Raw genomic sequence first — 20743 nt, 5'->3', positions numbered from 1 at the left:
TCATCCGGGACAGCGGCCTGCCCTGCTCCCGACCACTGCGCAGTTCATCAACCTCTCAGATCTATTTGGTCACTTACTGCCTATATGCTGTTATTTGCCAGGAACTTCTTGTTTGTTTGCGCTCCAAATGGTTCTAGCACACACAACTATCAGATAAAATTCCATCTGTGGTTAATGAAAAGATCTGCTTAAACGTTGCATCACTGCTGGAAAGAAACCTGAACTCTGATTAAACTCTGAGGGCAAAGTCCCAGCCTACAAAACAAAATGCCTACTCTCGTCCTTCAAATCATTTTGCAACTTCAGAACATTAAAGTACTGAAAAGAAGCATCAAACTGGAGGCTTCTAGCACCCCGGAAGAAGCCACCAGGGCCTCCTTAATAATATCTTTATCCTTTCATTTCTGTCATCCGCCTGGCTGAGAACCAAAGGGAAGGAAAGGGCTGAACCCGAGTCATCGAGCTAAAATGTAAGGTTTGGAAGACTCAGGGAGCAGCGTCTAACTATAAGCCAGCTTGGAACAGAATCAGAACAAGTAATTTTTAAAAAATTTGTGAGCCCTTTCAGCTATTGGCTGATGCATCTGTAACATCCACCCTTCTCCAGACTTTTGGCAAAAGCACAAGTTAAAAACAAATGCTTTCAGTTTGCTTAAATGACAGCCCTTGGAAAAACCTAGTGACTGATACTGCACACTGAAAACTCTCAGGCTGTTCTCCCCAAGATAGGGCTGATCAACAAAGCAACTGGAGCAAAATAGCCCTTTTCAGACAGTTAAAAAAAAAACACCAAACGAAGGTAATTAAAAATCTAGGGGAAACGATGGCACAATGCTAGCACCGATAGTGCAAAAAGATGCATAAGAAGTATGTATGTGAGTGAGTGTGTGTGTGTGTCTGTGATTAAAGAAAAAAGTCCTGCTAATGCCTCCCTTGTGTTTGGTTTTAACAAATGTACACTCTATCAGTTTCTATGAGTCATAGGGCTCTGCTATAATTTCCATCACTTATCAAAGCATGGTTATACAACAGAAACTGGAGCTAATTAAAATAGAGTACCATCTGTACTCGATTGAATTTTATCCTAAGCCTTATAACATTCATTTCCAGTTTGGTCATTCCAACATAATGGCAACTTTGCATTCCAATGCCTCTGAATAATATTAAATCATCTTTTCCCTTTTGTTAATAATATTAATTACACAACTCTCCAGACGTTAAGGTGTCACCAAGAAGGCTTTGCTAATGTAAGAAAATGGTTCAGATAGGCTGCATTAAAGATAATGCTAAATACCTATGTAAAACAGCTAATTTTGCCAAATATTTAATTGGAAATGACAAGGCAAAGTAAATATTCATCAGACTAACAGCTAATTGATTTGGTTTGCCCTAAAAGTAGACTCAGGTAAACAGAACTATTTCAATTGCGATTCTGAATTCCTAACTGGTCTAGATGTCTATATGGGGGCTAGAGCTTTAATTAGAACTGTGGGAAACAATCAGCCAATCGTGTGCAGGTTCCAGGCAGAGCTGGGATGGTCTGGCTGTTTACCTTTTTCCTCTTTCTTCTTTATTGACAGGATGCTCTGATAGCAGCCCTGCCAGGAGCTTATTAAAAATCTCTGTGTAAAAGAGACTTTCATTCAAAATCATTTAACTGCCAGAGCCTTTGCCTGGGAAGTCTGTCCTTCCTCCTGTGTCCTTCTGGGACACAACTGATTACTGAGAATACTTTGCCCCCACACTCAAACTGAGGACAGTACTTTGGAAACACCTAGGATGAGGCAACTGTGCAGTTCAGAGGTGGCCAAGGGAGCAGGACAGAGGCAGCGAGGGCCTGGAGCCTTGTGGAAACTGTCCCAGCCACCCTGGGCACTGCATATGTGCCAACCTTCACTTCCCCGCTCTGCTGTGGGCTCACCAGTGTAGGCCTTCTGGAAGACTGCACTGCCATTACTATTCACAGTTAATATTTTTGGAAAGGAAATTGTTCAAATTGAGTGCCTTTATATCAGTATATGTTTGTGATACATAATAATTACATTCATCTTGGGAAACTGGTATATATATGTAGCACATCTTCATTCTTTTTACTTCCCCTTCTCTACTCCTCCTTCTTGTCTCTCCCCATCCATAGATCCCTTTCACATCTCCACCAAACCTACTTCCTTGTTTCCTATCGTCTTTTATTTTGCTCTTTCAATTATTTATATTTTGGATTTCTCATGTAAGAGAAACCATGCAATATTTAACCTTTTGCATCTGATTTATTTTACTTAGCATATGGTCTCAAGGTGCATCTATTTTCCACAATGACTCAAATGCATCTTTCTTTCTGGCTAAGTAATATTCCTTTGTGTATATACACTACATTTTCTTTATCCATTCATCTATTCATAGGCTGCTTCCAAGAGTTAGCCAATATGAGTTAAATCATGAATAGGCATGTATCACTGTAATATGATGTCTTTAACTCTTTTGGGAAGAGGTTATAAAAACCGAGTCACTAAAAATAGAAACTATAGACAAAACACAGAGAAAATCTATTTCAGTTCTATGTTTGTCCTAACAACTGATGAACAGCTTAATTCTTGGACATCCCATGGGAAGGGGACCCAGAAACCCACTGTCCTGGTCTCTTCACAGAGCATACCCATGCAGGGGACTTCCTGCATGCAAAGAGCTTGCTCTCCACTGTAACTCTAAACAGCAGCAATTTTACAACTCCAGAGATTTCAGGCAAAGAAGGAGCACGCTGTCTTCAGAAGGCAGATCAACTGCTTGCATAGAGTAAAACCATGGAGGAGCAATGCAGCCACTTCCTTCTTAGCTTAGAATTTTCTCCAAGAGGAGAGAGGACAGGTCACTCTCCACCTCCCAGCACCACATCTCCTCAGCGAGCAGGTTGTGCACTCCTCACAGAGCACCCTGCTGCTCCTTCTGACACTGATGCATGCAGCAGGTCCTCACCCTTCCCAACTGCCCCATCTCAGCAGTACAAGCAATCTGGCTTTGCTTCCTGAAGGGAGAAAATGTACCTGCTCCTTTCAAAAACATTCTTTCACGTTCCATGGCATGAGCGCAAGTAGACATAATCACAGCACTATGTAATTAGGAGAGTTGATGCATATTAAAGTGTCTAAGCACATGGGAATCCTGTAATAAATATTAAAGTTCTTTCCTTGCTGTGAAGGAATAATGAGATTAGAGTAGCAGAGTATTCTGTATCTCTCTCAACCTATCCATCCATCCATCCATCCATCCATGCATCTGTCCATCCATTAGTTCATCTGTCCATCCATTTATCCATCTATATACCTATAAGATGAATTCAGAAATACATTCAAAACATATCTGTCTTTTCATAGCTAACTTACAGGAATGAGCTCCATGTGCTTTAAATCAGAAGACTCACAGGAGAGATGGCCAAAGAAGGGAAATTCATTACAGGGTCCAGGGATAAACTGCCTCCCCTACCACCCCCAAGCTCTGTCAATATGAAGCCATGATTGTCAGTGTGTGACTTGGGAGAACACCAAAAACCCATTCTTCCATGGTAACTCATTATAGCTGTTCTCTGGGACTATTTGAAATAATTTTGTGCACCAATTAGGGATCCCACACTAGCACCTCACATACTGCTTTTAAGAAAAGATGATTTTCATGTTTAAAACTATGGGTTACTAATGCCCAGATTTTTTGAGGGGCATTACTATTGGTTCTCATATGAACTTCACTTCCCCGGCTAGCACTCACTGCCCTGTGGTTTATCCCATATTTTTCTGTCCACACACTGTTGCATTTTCAGTCAGCCCCACCACCAGCTCCACTAGCTCTGATGTAGGGAGAGCCAGCCACATGGCAGGTATTCCAAAATGAATGAACTGATCACAGGCTCACTTGGCCACCTTCAATTTTTAATCTTACTGAGTATCTGTTGACTGATACTTGGCAAACATTAATTTTAAATATATGCAGAAAGTATTAACCAACCCAATAATATGAAGTGTATGGTAACTTCAAATATTAGCCTCTTTTCAAATAATATGTTTTACTCTCAGAGGTATATAAATAAGTATATAACTTATTGCCCCAATTTTTAAATTCATGGTAACTATTACAATGTATGTTATGACAACTACAAAAGCATCCATCTGCCTGACTTCTAATTTCATTATTAAAATACTTGCTAGAATTGCCTAGTGACTTTGCTTTAAGAGATTCACATATGTAGTTCCTACTAATTATGCATTTTATTGATTTTTAAAAAATTTGTTATTTTTTGGTTTTGCTTTTTGCTGTCCTGGCGATTGAATCCAGGGCCTCAAGCATGCTAGGTAGGAATTCTACCAAAAAGCTACATATGCAGTCCTGTGGAATCTTCCAATATTGATAGGTCTACACTCACATGAATGTTACTTCCAATTAAAGTCAGGACTTAAAATTTTCAAGTCTGACAATGGACCCAAATATGTGGAGCATTTAGGTAATCTGATATGCTGCTACACCTCTGTGATGCTTTATTCAAAACAGACATGGAAAACTAATACTTATCTAGAATCACATTATAATCCAGATCTGTGCATTTTTCTGTACCACAGACCCTCTCCTGCCCCCGTGTACCTGGGGGTCCATTCTGAGGAAGGTGTGAGGGCCTCTGCTACTCAAGGTTGATCTTTTAAAGGTCTTGCTATGATGAAAATGATAGAAATCTTCCAGGTTTCCAATCTGCAAAACAAGAAACAGGATATTGTCCATTAATACCATTGTGCAAACAGCTTCGAAAATTCTCCTTTCCACAAAAATTCTCCCATATTGGAGGCTTATTCTGCTCCCAGAGGAAGCAGATGGCCCCTCCACAATCATGCTACCCACTTGTATCTCTGGCACACAGTCAGTGTTTAGGAACCGGAAGGTGGATTTAGATAGTTCTTTCCAGATAAGCAACCCTAGGTGATGTTTCCAATGAAGTGCATAATCCACCAAGTCTGGGGGTAAGCTAGTATCATTTTAAGTTTGTCCTATCTTGACCAAGCTGTTTCGATGTGGATTAGTGTTCACTTCGGGCGAAGCATCCCCGAGATAGCTAAATTAGTGTTAAGTCAGGTCTACACCAAAATACTCTTTAAAAACAAACTGCATGCTTGCCACCCCCGGGTAGGCTGAAGTATCTAAGAATGAACATTCATTCTCAAGTGCTGCAAGGAGCCAAGGACAACACTGGGATCCATCTGCTTTGGGATTGTGCAAAGGTCAGATGAGAACAACCGAACCCCTGGAGTGTCCCAATTTTCTGCCACAGGCAGGTCATCCAGTCAGATTTCACCCTGAGGACTGGAGGGAACTGAGAGAAGCCAGGTGGCCCAGTCCCTGGCCTTCAAGAAGTGCTGGTTGCCCTCACATCAGAGCGCCCTGGAGCATACAGACACTGCTCTCAGAGGCCTGCTTCTTATTCTTTTACTGGTTGTAGAAAATTACTGTCACGATCCTCAAAAGAACAGCTTTTAAAATAAAATGGGCTGAATGTTGCCCTTCTCAGGTTAACCCATCCTCCTGCTCTGGCTTCTGGTTAAAGGAGCAACTGAAGACTATAGTGTTCCCCCTTAGCCATGGTTTTGCTCTCTGAGGTTTCAGTTATCTGCACTCAACTACGGTCTACAGATATTAAATGGAAAATTCCAAACGTAAGCAACTGATGTTATACAGAATATTAGTATAACTGTTTTATTTACTATTGGTTATTGTTGTTAATCTCTCGTTGTGCCTAGTTTATAAATTAAACTATCATAGGTGTATATGTTTAGGAAAAAAGACAGTATGCATGTATATGTCTATCTATATGGGTATATATATGCATTTTATGCTACCATTTACATAATATACTATATATATTTTCTATGTAATATACTACTATATAGTATACATAATATATCGGAAGTACATATATACTATAGTGTATAATATATAATGTACAAATACATATCCTATATATACACACATTATTGGCAGTTTTAGGTATCTCTGGAACATAACCTGCAATAAGGGGGGGTTACTTTAATTGTACTTTGGAGCACCTTACATGTGATAATTACAAACTTTTTTTCTTGTAGTATTGAGGATTGAACCCAGGGACTATTGGACTACATTCCCAGCTCTCCTAAAACTTTTTAATTTTAAGACAGTGTCTCAACTAAGTTGCCTAGGCTGGCCTCAAACTTGCCATTCTCCTGCCTCTGCATCCCAAGTAACTAGGATTACAGTTGTGTGCCACCACAACATGGGTTTCCAGGCAGATATTGGGTTAATGTGAATGACACAGCTATAAACATAGGTACACAAATATTTATCCCTGCTTTCACTTCTTCTGCCTGTACGCCCATATGCAGGTCTCTACTCTATTAATCATGTGACCTTGGGCAAGAATATTAAATACTGGGCTGGGGATTTAGCTCAGTGGTGCTGCCTCCTGCCTTGCAAGTACAAGGTCCTGAGTTCGATCCTCAGTACCAAAAAATATATTAAATACTACAAATCTCAATTCCTTATGAGCAAAACAAAAATAAAACTATGGTACTTACTTCTTGGACATATTTAAGAGGGACTAAAGTCTATGTAATACACAGCACTCCACTGGCCACCCCATCTTACTTAAAGTCATTCTACAACCTGGCCTCAACAGAGCTGACTGGCCCAGGCAGAAACCTGGAGGCACCTAGGTGCTGTGCATGACTATTTGCACATCTGTGCACAAGAAAATACAGCAGGTGTGCAAAAGAGAGCCCAGCATCCTCTTTACCACCCTTTAGCTTTCCTTTCCAGCAATCCTGTCAGTCTGTCTCCCATTCTTGGGTTTAGAAAACATTGTTGATCTTTTAAATAAAAAACCTCCTTCCTCACTTAAGCTTGCTCTGGTGTGTTTTGTTGCTTGCAATCATACATATCAAACAGTATGACAGTTGTGCTGATCAAAGCCACGCAGATCTGCAAAGTACCTAGCTTACTGTCTAGAGCCTAGGGGTTACTCAACAAATGTGGTTGGTTCTGGCATTCTCCTCTCTCTCCTCTCTCTCTCTCTCTCTCTCTCTCTCTCTCTCTGTCTCTCTCTGTCTCTGTCGCTCTCTCTCCTTTCTTTCTCTCTCTCCTCTCTAGGGCTCCTCCAATCCCCTCTCAAGGTCTGGGATGCTCTGGATTTTGGCCACATCTAGGTCTGCATCTCACTTGGCCCCTTCCTGCTGGGTGACCGGGACTCACCCTCTTTGAATCTTCATGTCCTCATGAAACTAGAAACTACCATCTTGCAGATTAAAAACTACCACCTTGCAGGGCTGATTGCTCCAAGATTCAAACGAGACATCTATCTGTGAAAGAGCCAGCAAAGGGACCAGCAGGTAGTAAGCATTCGATGCATGATTTTCTGCAGCTCGGGTTCTCAGTTCATTTTCTACCTCAAGACATCACAGACCCCATTATTTCTGCCCTATTTTGCACACAAGCACTTTTATTTCTCTTCCTATAGGTAACTGCCCTTGCTCATTTCTTCCACAAAGTTAATTGCCACCTGTGTCCAAACACTCCCCCTAAAGCATACTAGACCTGCTATTGAGCCAAAGAGGACTTAACCTACAGCAGTAATCAACATGTTCGCTTACAAGTGGCCACCATCCCTGCAAGGTGTTATATAACTTTTGCTCTTTTAACTCTGGACATTCAAGTCAGTTCCCATTCAGGGACACTGAGAAACTAAGAGTTGAATGAAATCTGCTGGCAAAGGAATGTATTCATTGAAGAGCTACTAACTCTCCACAGGCCCATGGCAGGGAGGCCCTAGAAGCTATTCATGTAGCACTTGGCATCTGGGCAACTGAGCCGGGCCACAGGCAGCCAGCCTTCCCCGTGAGGCAAGTCTGAAAGCCATCCAATCCCCTGCCTCTGGGGCACATGACTGTCCTCAGCAATGACCTACAAGGTTGAAGTGGATGGGACTGAACAATACTGGAAAGGGACAGACAGTTCTCACAATTCTGAGCAGGCAATGCCTCTAGAGGAAACAGTGTCCAGCACCACATCTGTTGAGACCTTCATGTTAAACTCAGCAAGGGCTGCTATGGTTTGGGTCTAGCTGTTCCCCCTAGAGCTTCATGTGGTCATAGTAGCTGAATCTGGAGTGCGTGATGCTGGGATTAAGGGTGTGTGATTACTAAATCAGTCTACTGATAGGCTTGGCACCGTGCTTATCCGGGTAGCCTGGATGCAATATAAAAGACAGAAAGAGGCATGTCTTCTCCCTTGTTGCTTTTGCTGTCTTCCATCTCCATGAACTGCTGCCCCTCTGCCATGTGCCACCCTGACTTGGAGCCAGCAGATTATGGACTGAAACTTCTACAAACTGTGAGCTAAATAAACCTTTCCTCCTTTAACTTTGTGTGTTGGGTATTCTGTCTCAGCAACGAGAGACAAGTAACTAAGTCAAGGGCAAAGGGTCTGAGGAGGGCCAGTCCCACTGTGGGGAGAAGGAAACACCAGTCAAGGTCACCCACACCAGTTGCAAAACTAGCTGCAGAAGAAGCTGGAATCTGAATACTCTAGTAAAACCATACATTTGTCCTTTTGGGCCTGGCTGATTTCACTCAGCATCACATCTTCAAGGTCCTTCTATGTTGTAGAATCTGTAAGAATCTCCTTCCTTTCTAAGGCTAAACAGTATTTCATTGTATGGATATGCATCCACTTATCTACTGACAGATACTTGGGTTTCTTCTTGCTTTGGGTTAATGTGAATGACACAGCTATAAACATAGGTACACAAATATTTATCCCTGCTTTCACTTCTTCTCCCTGTACGCCCATAGGCAGGCACTTCCCGTGCTCCTCCTCCCCACCCATCTAAGCCCTTCCTGGGTTCTCACCTGACTTACCACAGTAGCATCAACTCTACATCTGCCTTTCCCCAACTTGGGGATGGTCACTCAGATATCTGGGTGTCTTCAGGAGGAAAGAGGACAGGATGCCAAGCTCGGAGGCCTGCAGGTTCAGACACATGAGGATGTGCCCACTAGCTGGTTCAGCATTGGAGATACCTGTGCCCTCTGGCCCTGACTCCTGGATCTCAGTTTCCCTAACTGCAAAGTGGAGCCATCTCTGTGGAGACAGATGGCCCTGTTTTATAGATGGGGGAGACTGAAGCCTAAGGAGGTGAAACCCAATGTTCAAAATCCTGAACCATCAACCTTCCTATATATCCCAGACAGGCAGGTGACAATATATGTCCCCAAATCACATATAGATACACAAACTACGCTTTACGATGATTGCTACATTTTTGTTATACCTCTAGGATCTCACTGAAAGAAGCCAGACTCAGAGGAACACAGAGGGCGCCCACCACGGCGGGGGGAAGTTCCAGAAGCCTCAGCACGTGCCTGAAACCACAGACAGCACCGAACCCCACAGATAATGATTCTTCCCTATGCATACAATAAAGTTTAATTTGTAAATCCGACCCAGTAAGAGATTAACCACAGCAATACCCAAACAGAACCATTACAGCAACTCACTGTAATAAAAGTTAGTTCAAACTTAAGAATTGTTTATTTCTGAAATTTTCCACTTAATATTTTTGGACTGAGGTTGACAGTGGGTAACCGAAAACTACAAAGTGAATAAGGAGGAACTACTGGAGATGAATAAGGAGGAGGGAGAAGCATAAACATCTTTTAAATTCAAGGTAATCTTCTAACGAAACAAATATGTGCTCAGGCTCAAGCCCATGGCCTCACGCATGTTAAGCATGAGTTCTACCACTGAGCTACACCCCCAGCCCAGAAATACTTTTGTTGACCTCTTTATTGATATTAAAACAGTTGCTCCTCTCAGCTGGGCTTCCTGGCCCTCTGAGCTGCTGTCTCCTGGTACGGCCTGGGATGGTGTCCTATGCCAGGCGCTGGCTCTGGCCCTGTGGTCACTGTCATGGGCTCTGGACATCACTTCTCAAGCACACAGATGCCATGGCTTCCTCGGAATATGGCTGTCTCCAGGAGGCTAGGGCAGCCTCCCTTCCATCCTTGAGAATAGGAGAAAGTCTCCCCCAACAGCCCGGGCAGCCTTGCTGTCCTACTCGGCTCTGTGGCCTTCCCTGCCCTCCAGTTGCTCTTCATCAATGACTCTGCCTGCTGGTGTGTGAGGGAGGCACTGTTCTTTTAAGTCTCAATATAAAACTTCACTATGTTCTTTTTCTCTTTCATGCCCATGGTATTTTCACAATGTGTTCACTGGAGGCAGTCCGAGCGGCGTACCATCCAAGAAAATAAACAATTTCCTGAATATCAAATGTTCACATCTCCTGGCTCAGCACTAGTATGTAACTATACACATTGGTTGATAAAACTGGCAACATCATTAAAATGTCATTAAAAACCTTACTAAGTGTTCTCAATCAGAACATTGGAAGAAATGAGATCAAAGAACCAACAATGAAGAGAGTCAAATGTACTTTAATTCCCCTTAACAGGATGCTCTATTAGACATTTTAAAAAATTTAGATAATATGTGCACATGGTACAAAATAAGGAAGGTATAAAGGGGCACGGAGCTATCAGGGAGCAGCAATTCCCCTCCTTTCCCTGTCTCTAGCCAGAGTTCCCAACTTCCACTGAGAGCTCCCGGGTTAGTAGTTTCTGACCCGGGCAGCAAGCTCAGAGTTCAGATAAACTGCCAACCCTGGGGGCTTGACGTCTTGCTTGTCTTCAACTTGCAGATGGGGAAAGCGAGATACAGAGCTGTAAAACTCCTTGTGCAAGACCACACAGGTGGGTCAACAGCTCAGCCAGGGATCTGAACCACCTACCCTTTGCCTCTAGGCACAGTGAAGGCTGCACATTGCGCTGGGGGGTTCCAAGCACTTCAGCAGCAGGTGTCTTCACACAGCCCCAAGTACCCCAGCAAGAGCCCACTTTCTTTCCTTCCAAAAAGGAAACCACTGGAGATATGTATTATGCTCTGTAATGTACAACCATCATAATGGTGTGTATATGATGTTCGAATATTGTAGGCAGATCTGTATACATGCAGCTGTGTGTGTATACAGATGAGTAAATGGTGTAGATATACATTATGCGTCTGTATTCGGGTGGTGTATATATACAGGTGTGTTTGTACACATGCATTCAGGTTATCTATGTGTTCAGATGTGCATCTGTGTATATGTGATGTGTATATATCTTGTGTATACATACACAATTATATATGTATTCAGATGTGTGTCTATGTGTGCTTCAGATATGCATGGGTTTGTATAATAAATCCATACGCATTTGTGTGTGTGTATGCATACAGTTGTGTGTGTGTCTGTATGGATGTATGGGTTTATGCGAGGTTCATAAACAAATGGCTCCTAAACACAAGCAGGAAAATCCTTGGTTTTCTCACAATCCTCACATCCAAATGAGATCCCTGGGGCTACTGCCAGTTGCCCTAATTCAGAACCCCTGGCTCTATGGCTGCCCACTTCGATGCACATCGAAATCCCTCAAGCAGCTCCAGCAAGCAAACCCGCTGTAGGCCAGGCCTGACCCCAGCTGCAGGTTCTGGCTCCAGAGGCCTGGGGTGCTGGGTGTGTGGGTCTGAGGCTGCTCCTGCCTCGTGCTGTCAGTCACCACTGCGCTCCTGTGTGGAGCCCACTTGGGTCTCTAGCATACACAGCAGTAACGGCCAAGTCTTCCGGAGCCAGGCCACACTCTCACCGACCCCACCCGGCTCCTGGCAGGGCATGTGGGGGAGCAGACCACTCCTCCCAGAATCGCAGCTATCAGTATCAGTATCTTCTGCCTCCCAGCCATATCTGCTCCTCCCCCCAGGGAGTTGTGGTGAAAGGCGCCAACTCGCCCTCCCAGAGCAATCTCTGAGGTGGTTTCTAAGGCCTGTCGCCTCAGCCCCAGTGCAGGCAGCCTCATGGCTCTGCTGGCTCCAAATGACACTGAGAAGACACAGGTGTCCTATTCCCCCTACTCAAGTTGTTCACCAAGGTTGAGACCACGGTGGGGCTGCCGGGGACCCCAAAGCTTCCAAGGCCAGGCGTGTCTGTCTGGCCTGTGGACTCTCTCCCAATCCTCCTCCCAGGAAGTCCTGAGGCCGGAGTGCACCATGCAGTGGAGTCAGGGAGACCCTACTGGCACAAGCAAGATGCGCCCTGCACTCCACTCAGCTTGCTGAGTTCGTGCATGGTGAGCACCCCAGGCCCACAGGTGGGGAAGAGAATAAACAGCTCGCAAAGCCAAACGGGGGCAGAAGTCAAGTAGGACAGAACACCCTGGGATGGTGTGTTTAAGGGAAGAGTGTTTCTGGTTACTTTAATTTTTTTTAACACACACTTTGAATTCCCTGGCTGCTTACATGGGGCAGATATGAGGACTATCAGACCTCATTGGGCGCTGCTCGCTTGGGCCTGGCCTGCTTTCTTAAAGGCAGGGAAAGATGTAATGATTTGTAAGAAATGGAGGAGGAGGGGCCCATCTAACCTCTCATATCTGATGTGCAGCAAAGCCACTGCAGAGCTGACCCAGGCTAACACAAGTGACATTAGATTGTTCCAAAGGTCCATCCGCCCACTCTCCAGTGGACGTGACTGCAGCCACAGGTGCAAGTGCATCGTACTGGAGCCAGGAAGGGGAGGAAGAGCTAAGTGCATACTTTGCTCAATCCATAAGAAACAAAACAAAAAAGCGAACAAAATTTAAAAAAATACAATGTCACACCACTGCCCCAGGCCTGTGCAGCTAAACCCTGCCTGGGGAAAGAGCTGATAAGCAGCCAGAGAATGTCACAATTCAAGGTCTCAGAAATGAATGGGTCAAAGATGAAGCTTCTGACTTTGCAAAAAGCTATTCACTTTATCATTTTGAAGCGGGCCTTGGCTGGAAACAGATGTTTCAAGTGTCTTCCCCTCTGCAGCTGCCGTGGCCGGCTTCTGGGGCTGCTTGTCTTTCTTGAGGGCTGGCATCTTCCAAGGGCCGTGCCTTTCTGGAAAAGTCTATGTCTAAAGTCATGGCCTGAGTTCAGTTATATAATGCTATTGATCCCAGTTGGCCCGCTTAAGAAAAACAAAACTAATTAGGGCCCATAAAAACCTATGCACCGAATTAATTCTGCATTGCACTGGTGACTTCCACCTGAAAAATGTTATAAATTTAGATGGCCACTGAACCTATATTTAGCCAGCACTGGTATTTATAATTAAGGAAGTCCAGAGAGAGAGAGAGAAACAGAGAAAGAGAGAGAGAGAGGGGGAACATTTTGTTATTTTTTAGAGCACTTTTTAAAAACTGCTTCCCATTTCAGTCACATATACACATAGAAACATTCTGTTATTGCAGTAATTACAATCTTGACCCCAGTTAAGATTATTGCACAATTTCCCAGTTCCCTAAAATTACTTTCTTCAACATGTATCCACCCAAACTGTGCAATTAAAGCTGTTCAACTTCCTACAAATTCCTGAAAAAAACCCTTAATTTTTACTTAGTAGACTTCATTTTCTCTTCCCTGCAGTTGCCAAAGCAAATGGTCTGGCTTCTGATGAGAATGCTTGACTTGTGTACTTGGCCTTGGCCTATGCTTCTAATGACCACAAAGAGCTATCTGAAAAATTCTACAATTGTTACTTTGAAGAATTCCATTCAAACTTATTTACTAGTTAAAGGTTTCTTTATGGCTGTCTGGGATTAGTCATTTTACCAGATTCCTAATCCCAGTGCCCCTTTAGTATTCATTCCTATCATGTTTTGATTTAAAAATAAAGCACAAACATCTTCTTCCTGAAATATTCCATCCTAAAACCATCATATGGGGAAAAACATAGCATCTGGGGGAGGGGATGAGGGGGGACCTAGGGTACCCAAGAGGAAGGCAGTGCTGGAGCCCACCAGGTGGGGAAGGCAACCATGCTGAGGGTCAGGGAGCCTCAAGGACCCCTGATGAATAAAGCCCACCTGGGAATAAAGTCCAAGCAGGAGGAAGAGGGCACCCTCCCTAGGGACAGGGTGGTCAGAAGACACGGCAGATTGCCTCCCCACGGGGGACAGAGCAAGGAGAGCCATACCTCTCACTGTTGGAAAAGAAAATGACACATAAAAGGGGGAAAACTGAAGAATCTGGTGGTGTTGGACCAGAATCAGATATCTAGGTGAATTCAGTTTTCAAAATACATAGATAAATAAATACACATGCAAGTATGTTCGTGCTATGGTGTGGATGAGTGTTCCCCAAGGGCCTGCGTGTTAAGGCTTGGTCCCCTACCTGTGGCAAAGGGGAGGTGGGGGAACATTCAGGAGGTGGGCCCTAGCGAGAGGAAGTTAGGTTCTTGGGGGTATGGCCTTGAAGGGGACACTAGGACCTGGCCCCTTCCTCTCTTGTCTTTCTTTTGCTTCTCACTAGGCCCCATTGATTAAAGGTTCTATCACCTCCCAATACTGCCATCCTGGGGACCAAGCCTTTAACACATGGGCTTTTGAGGGACACTGAATATCCAAACTATAGGATCTGTGAGGACCATCGTTGGGCAGCTGGGAAAATCATGTTACCAATAAAGAAATTTTTATTAAAGCATGTTAGGAGGAGCAGAGCCGCCCCCAGTGCCAAGGAGGTGAGCTGCAAGTGCCCTCCCCCGCCCCGTTGAAATGAGAGGAGACTTAAACAAGTCTCAAAACCAGACTTCCAGATCACCTAAGGCAACCCCAAAGGGAAACAAGATGGAATAATCTGACACTTAACCACCTGGACTCCCTGAACTGGCAAAGGAAGAGGATCAGGAAAAAATGAAATCAGAAATAATTTCTCAGGTAACAGCAGAGATGGTCCCCATAGTGCAAGACATGATTAATAAATCTACAGAAGACACAGATAAAAAAATAGAGGAGCTGAGGAACATGATGGAATCCCAACATAAGAAACAAATGGAATCCATAAAACAGATGCAAACAGATTTCCAGGAGATGAAAAACTCCACTGAAAGTTTATGAAGCAGAATGAGCCAATGTGAGGACAAAATTTCAGATATAGAAGATAAGACTGCAATTAGTGACCAAGAAAAGAAAAATTTCTTAAAAATAGTAAGGAACCATGACAAATCAATCCAGCAGCTGCTAGACAATGCAAAGAAGAATAACACAAGACTGACTGGAGTCAATGAAGAAACAGGAGAGGGTGCAGATGACATAAAAAAACTGTTCACAGAAGTGATGGGAGAAAACTTTCCAAGCAGGGGAAAAGAACTTGACAAACAGATAAGTGAGGCATATAGGATTCCAACTAGGCTTGATCAAAAAAAAAATCTATACATAGGCATATAATAATTAAGATTCCAGAAACCCAGCGGAAGAACAAAATTCTACAAGCAGTGAGAGAAAAGAAACAAATCACATACAAAGGTAAGCCCATTAGAATCACACCAGACTTCTCAAAGCAAACCCTCAAGGCAGGAAGAGCCTGGAGTGACATATTTCAAGCCCTAAAGAAAAACAGCCTCCAGGGATGGGGATTTAGCTCAGTGGTTCTGCCACCTGCCTTGCAAGCGCAAGGACCCAAATTCGATCCCCAGTACCAAAAACAAAGAAAAACAGCCTCCAATCCAGATTGATGTACCCTGAGAAACTATCTTTCAAAATTGATGGAGAAATAAGATACTTTCATTACAAAGAGAACCTTAGGAACTTCATGAATACCAAACCAGCACTCCAAAAATTTTATACAATATCCTAGGAAAAGACAATGAGGAACACAACCCCAGGAAGCCCAGAAGAATGAATTCATTGGGCACGACAAGAAATTAAATGCAAAGGAGGAGAATCAAACAAAAAGAAAAAGTCATGACAATGATAAGCCAATACGTATCAGTTATAACCATCAATGTTAATGGTCTTAATTCACCAATCAAAAGAAATAGACTGGTAGAATGGGTAAAAAAGCAAGATTCAATAATATGCTGCATACAAGAAACACACTTAATTGAAAAAGAAACTCATAGAATGAAAGTTAAAGGGTGGAAAATAATGCTCCATGTGACAGAAACCCAAAACAAAGCAGGAGTAGCTATCCTTTTTGCAGATCAAGAGGATTTCAAACCAACACTGATTAAGAGAGACAAAGAATGACACTATATCCTTGTAAAGGGAACAATTCAAGAGGAAGAGATGACAATCATAAATATCTATGCACCAAACACGAGTGCACCCAACTATATAAAACAAATACTAATGGACATGAAAAATCAAATGAGCACTAATACAATACCCCACTGTCACAAACAGATAGATCAACTAGACAAAAAATAAGCAATGAAATACTAGAACTCAATCAAACTCTTGAACAAATGAACTTAACAGATGTTTACAGAGTGTTCCACCCCACAAAATCAGAATACACATTCTTTTCAGCTGCACACATATCGTTCTCCAAAATAGACCACATAATTTTTCAGAGAACATGTTTAAGTAAGTGCAAAGGAACTGAAGTTCTCCCCTGCATATTATCAGACCATAGTGCCATGAAATTGGAGATAAATAACAAAAGAAACTGCAAGAATTTCATAAACACATGGAAATTGAACAACACACTTCTGAATAACCAACGGGTCACAGAAGAAATTAAAGAAGAAATCAGACAGTTCCTACAATTAAATGACAATGACAATGTAACATATCGGAATCTATGGGACACAATGAAAGCAGTCTTACGAGGGAAATTCATAGCAGTGAATACTCATATTAGGAAAACAGAATGAGCCCAATTAAACAACCTGATGATGAACCTCAAGCTTCTAGAAAAAGAAGAGCAGGACAAACCCAAAGCTCACACAAGGGAGAAAATTATAAAGATCAGAGCAGAAATCAATGCAATGGAGACTAAGAGAATGATACAAAAAAATCAGTGAAGTCAAGAGTTGGTTCTTCAAAAAAATAAACAAAATTGACAAACCCTTAGCCAACCTCATCAGAAGAAGCAAAGGCCCAAATCCTTGCAATTAGGAATGAAAAGGGTGAAATTACAACAGACCCAGCAGAAATCCAGAAGATCATCAATACCTACTTCCAGAACCTATACGCCAATAAGACGGAAAACACAGAAGAAATGGACAGATTCCTAGACACTTATGAATTACCATAGTTGAATGAAGAAGACCTAAAAATTCTAAATGACCCAATATCAATCAGTGAAATTGAAAATGTAATTAAATTACCAACTAAGAAAAGCCTGGGTCCTGATGGCTTCACTGCTGAATTCTACAAGACATTTACAGAGGAACTACTGTTTAAACTCTTCAATGAAATTGAAAGGGAAGCAATACTCCCAAATTCATTCCTGGAAGCAAGCATCACCTTGATCTCCAAAGCAGAGAAAGACCCAACCGAAAAAGAGAACTATAGGCCAATCTCACTAATGAACATAGATGCAAACATCCTTAAGATACTTGCAAATGGAATGCAGAAGATCATCAAGACCAAATGGGATTCATCCCAGGGATGCAGGGATGGTTGAACATATGCAAATCAATACATGTAATACACTATATCAACAGCCAAGGACAAAAACCATATGATAATCTCAATAGATGTAGAAAAAGCATTTGCAAAATCCAACACGCATTTGTGATATAAACCCTACAAAAAATTGGAATAGACAATCTCTACCTCAATCTGATAAAAGCCATCTATGAAAAACCAACAGCCAGTATCATACTAAATGGTCAAAAACTGAAATCCTTCACACTAAAAGCAGGAACAAGACAAGGATATCACCACTCCTGTTCAATATAGTTTTGGAAACATTAGCCATGGCAATTAGACAAGGGAAAGAAATAAAAGGAATAAAGACAGGAAACAAAGAAGTCAAATTGTCATTATTTGCAGATATCATGATACTCTATATAGAAGACCCCAAGAACTCCACCAAAAGTCTTCTAGACTTAATAACCAAATTCAGTAAAGTAGCTGGATACAAGGTCAACACACAAAAATCAATAGCTTTCCTCTACATGAACAACAGATTCACTGAGAGAGAAATAGGGCAAACAATTCCTTTCACAATAGCATCCAAAAAACTGAAATACCTAGGAATCAACCCGACAAAAGAAATCAAAGACCTCTTCTCTGAAAACTATAGCACTCTGAAAAGAGAGATTGAAGATGACATCAGAAAATGGACAGACATCCCCTGCTCCTGGGTAGGAAGAATCAACATAGTGAAAATGGCCATACTTCCAAAACTGCTGTATAGATTCAATGCAATCCCAATTGACATCCCAGCAGCATACTTCACGGACCTTGAAAAAACAATCTAAAAATTCATTTGGAACAAGAAGAGACCTAGAATAGCAAAAGCAATTCTAGGCAACAGAGACATGGCAGGGGGTATCACAACCCCCAACTTGAAACTATACTACAAAGCTACTGTGATAAAAACAGCATGGTACTGACAAAGAAACAGACCTCAGGACCAGTGGAATAGATTAGAAGATGCAGAAACAATGCCAGACACACTCAGCCACCTCATCTTTGACAAAGGACCCAAACACCCTCAATGGAGGAAGATAGCCTCGTTAATAAATGGTGCTGGAAAAATTGGGTTTCAACTTGCCAAAGATTAAAACTAGACCTATATCTCTCACCATGCACTAAACTAAAATTGAAATGGATTAAAGATCTAAATATTAAAACAGAAATGCTGACCAGCTGGAACAGAGGTTAGGTAGAACTCTTGAATACATTGATACAGGAAAAGATTTTATGAACAAAACCTCAGTTGCCTGTGAACTAGCACAAACTACCAACAAGTGGGATCTCTTCTTATTCAAAAGCTTCTGCACAGCAAGAGAAACCATCAACAGTGTGAAGAGACAACTTACAATGTGGGAAAAAATTTTCACCTGCTGTTCCTCACACAAAGGTCTACTATCTCAAATCTATAAAGAACTTTAAAAAAATCAGACCTCCCAAATTTAAAGACCCAATCCAAAAATGGACATCTGAAATGAACAGTCATTTCTCAGACAAAGAAGTAGAAATAGCAAATAGACATATGAAAAAATGTTCAACATCACCGGTTATTTGGAAAACAACGCTGAGATTCCACCTCACTCCAGAAAGAATGGCTGCTGTCATGAAATCAATCAATAACAAATGCTGGCGGGGCTGTGGTGAAAGAGGAACCCTGCTCCACTGCTGGTGGGAGTGTAGACTGGTGCAACCACTGTGGAAATCAGTATGGAGATACCTCAAAGAACTAGGACTGGAAGTCCCATTTGACTCAGCTATTCCCCTGCTGGGTATCTTCCCCAAAGAATTAAAAGAATCATACCACAGTGATATATGTGCACCCATGTTCATAGCAGCACAATTTGTAATAGGTAAAACTTGGAAGCAGCCCAAATGCCCATCAACTGGAGACTGGATAAAGAAAATGTGTTTTTTAAAATAAAATGGAGTACTACTCAGCCATAAAAAATAAGAAAGTAGAAACATTTATAGCTAAATGGATGGACATTGAAGCCATACTCTTAAGTGACATAAACAGGACACACATGTGTAAATACCGAATAGTTTCTCTAGTGTGAGAAACTGAAAGCGTAAATAAAGACTAAAAGGTATAATAGATAATGTGAAATAGGAAGAAAAGGGGCAAAGGGGAAGGGGAAGTGGGAGGGGTAGGGGAAAGGAAAGAAGGGAATGGAATTAATATGAGAAAATGGAAAAATGGAAACAAAGTCTTTGTAAATAGGGAGGGATGGAGGGGTTGAAGGGAGGGCAGGGGAATGGGGAAAAATAAGAACCAAGAGAGAAGATGTAAAGGTGCAAATTTCCAGTTATGAATGGCAGCATACCTAAAATGTACCAATAAAATTAGTTTTAAAGAAAGCATTCAATCTCGGTACCGAAAACAAAAAAAAAAGCATGTTAGTAAAAGTTTTTTAAATGGCAATAAAATAAGGTACCCACATGTCCTTGCTCCCTTTCCCAATGAAGGCCTAGAGAACTCATGATCTAGACTGGAAGACAAAAGCTGAATTGCTTAAACTTCTAAACCACTCTCCAAGAGCATCTTCCTCTAACTCTATGTTGCAAACCACAGACGAGGTCCTTCCTCCATCAGAACAGAACCCATAGGACCGGGAATCACGCTGAAGAGATGTGAAGCAGACAGGGTTCATTTCTGGGCACATGAGCTCTGGGGTAGGAAGGCTGTCCCTGCCTGTCATGTCCCCAGGGCTCAGCTCTTCAACGCAGGCAGGGGCTGTGGCTCAGACTGCTTGCCCTGCAGCTGATCTGGCCAGAGGATGGGTTCACAGTGCTTCCCTGTGACGTTTGGTCGCTCTAGTTGGCAGAGGCACCCCCATGCTCACACAGCCACACGGGGATCCCATGACAGGGCAGAGAGGAGTCAGTGGAGACTCTGGGAAGCCAGACTGCGGGCCTCCTAAACTCTTCCAGAAAAGCCAGCATTCAGGCCGTGTGTGACATGTGCCGAGTTTTTAACATGAGTGACCCATTTTAAATGCTCTCACCAGTGTGCAGCCTGCCCAAAACATGCCTGCAGGTTCCAGCTTGGATCTGGACCTTTGATTCAGACTCTGCTATCCTGAGGAAGCTTGCGGCTTACTTTTCTCTGAGTATGGAAGACATAGGGCCTTAGTCTCATCCTCAGAAAGTCCAATCTGGAAAATTTGCCAGGGAAGAGAGGCTCTGTACAAGCCCAGATT

The 20743-nt window shown here is 42.5% G+C and overlaps 1 protein-coding gene across 4 annotated transcripts in view; it reads right to left on the bottom strand.

The window, feature by feature from the left end:
- Nucleotides 1-20743, bottom strand: part of Pcsk6 (proprotein convertase subtilisin/kexin type 6) — a 178150-nt gene that overhangs the window by 122991 nt on the left and 34416 nt on the right. For all 4 annotated transcript variants that reach the window (XM_021264718.2, XM_087188500.1, XM_087188498.1 and 1 more), the window contains exon 2: nucleotides 4624-4728. In XM_021264718.2, coding sequence (XP_021120377.2) covers nucleotides 4624-4728 — 105 coding nt within the window. The remainder of the gene's footprint in view (nucleotides 1-4623; nucleotides 4729-20743) is intronic.

The sequence above is a fragment of the Heterocephalus glaber genome, unplaced genomic scaffold, assembly GCF_053883595.1.
Source record: "Heterocephalus glaber isolate CG9 unplaced genomic scaffold, H.glaber_assembly_v1.0 deba00001531, whole genome shotgun sequence".
NCBI lineage: Eukaryota > Metazoa > Chordata > Mammalia > Rodentia > Bathyergidae > Heterocephalus > Heterocephalus glaber.
The sequence above is the reverse complement of the archived record's forward strand: the minus strand, read 5'-3'. Positions and strand labels throughout refer to the sequence as shown.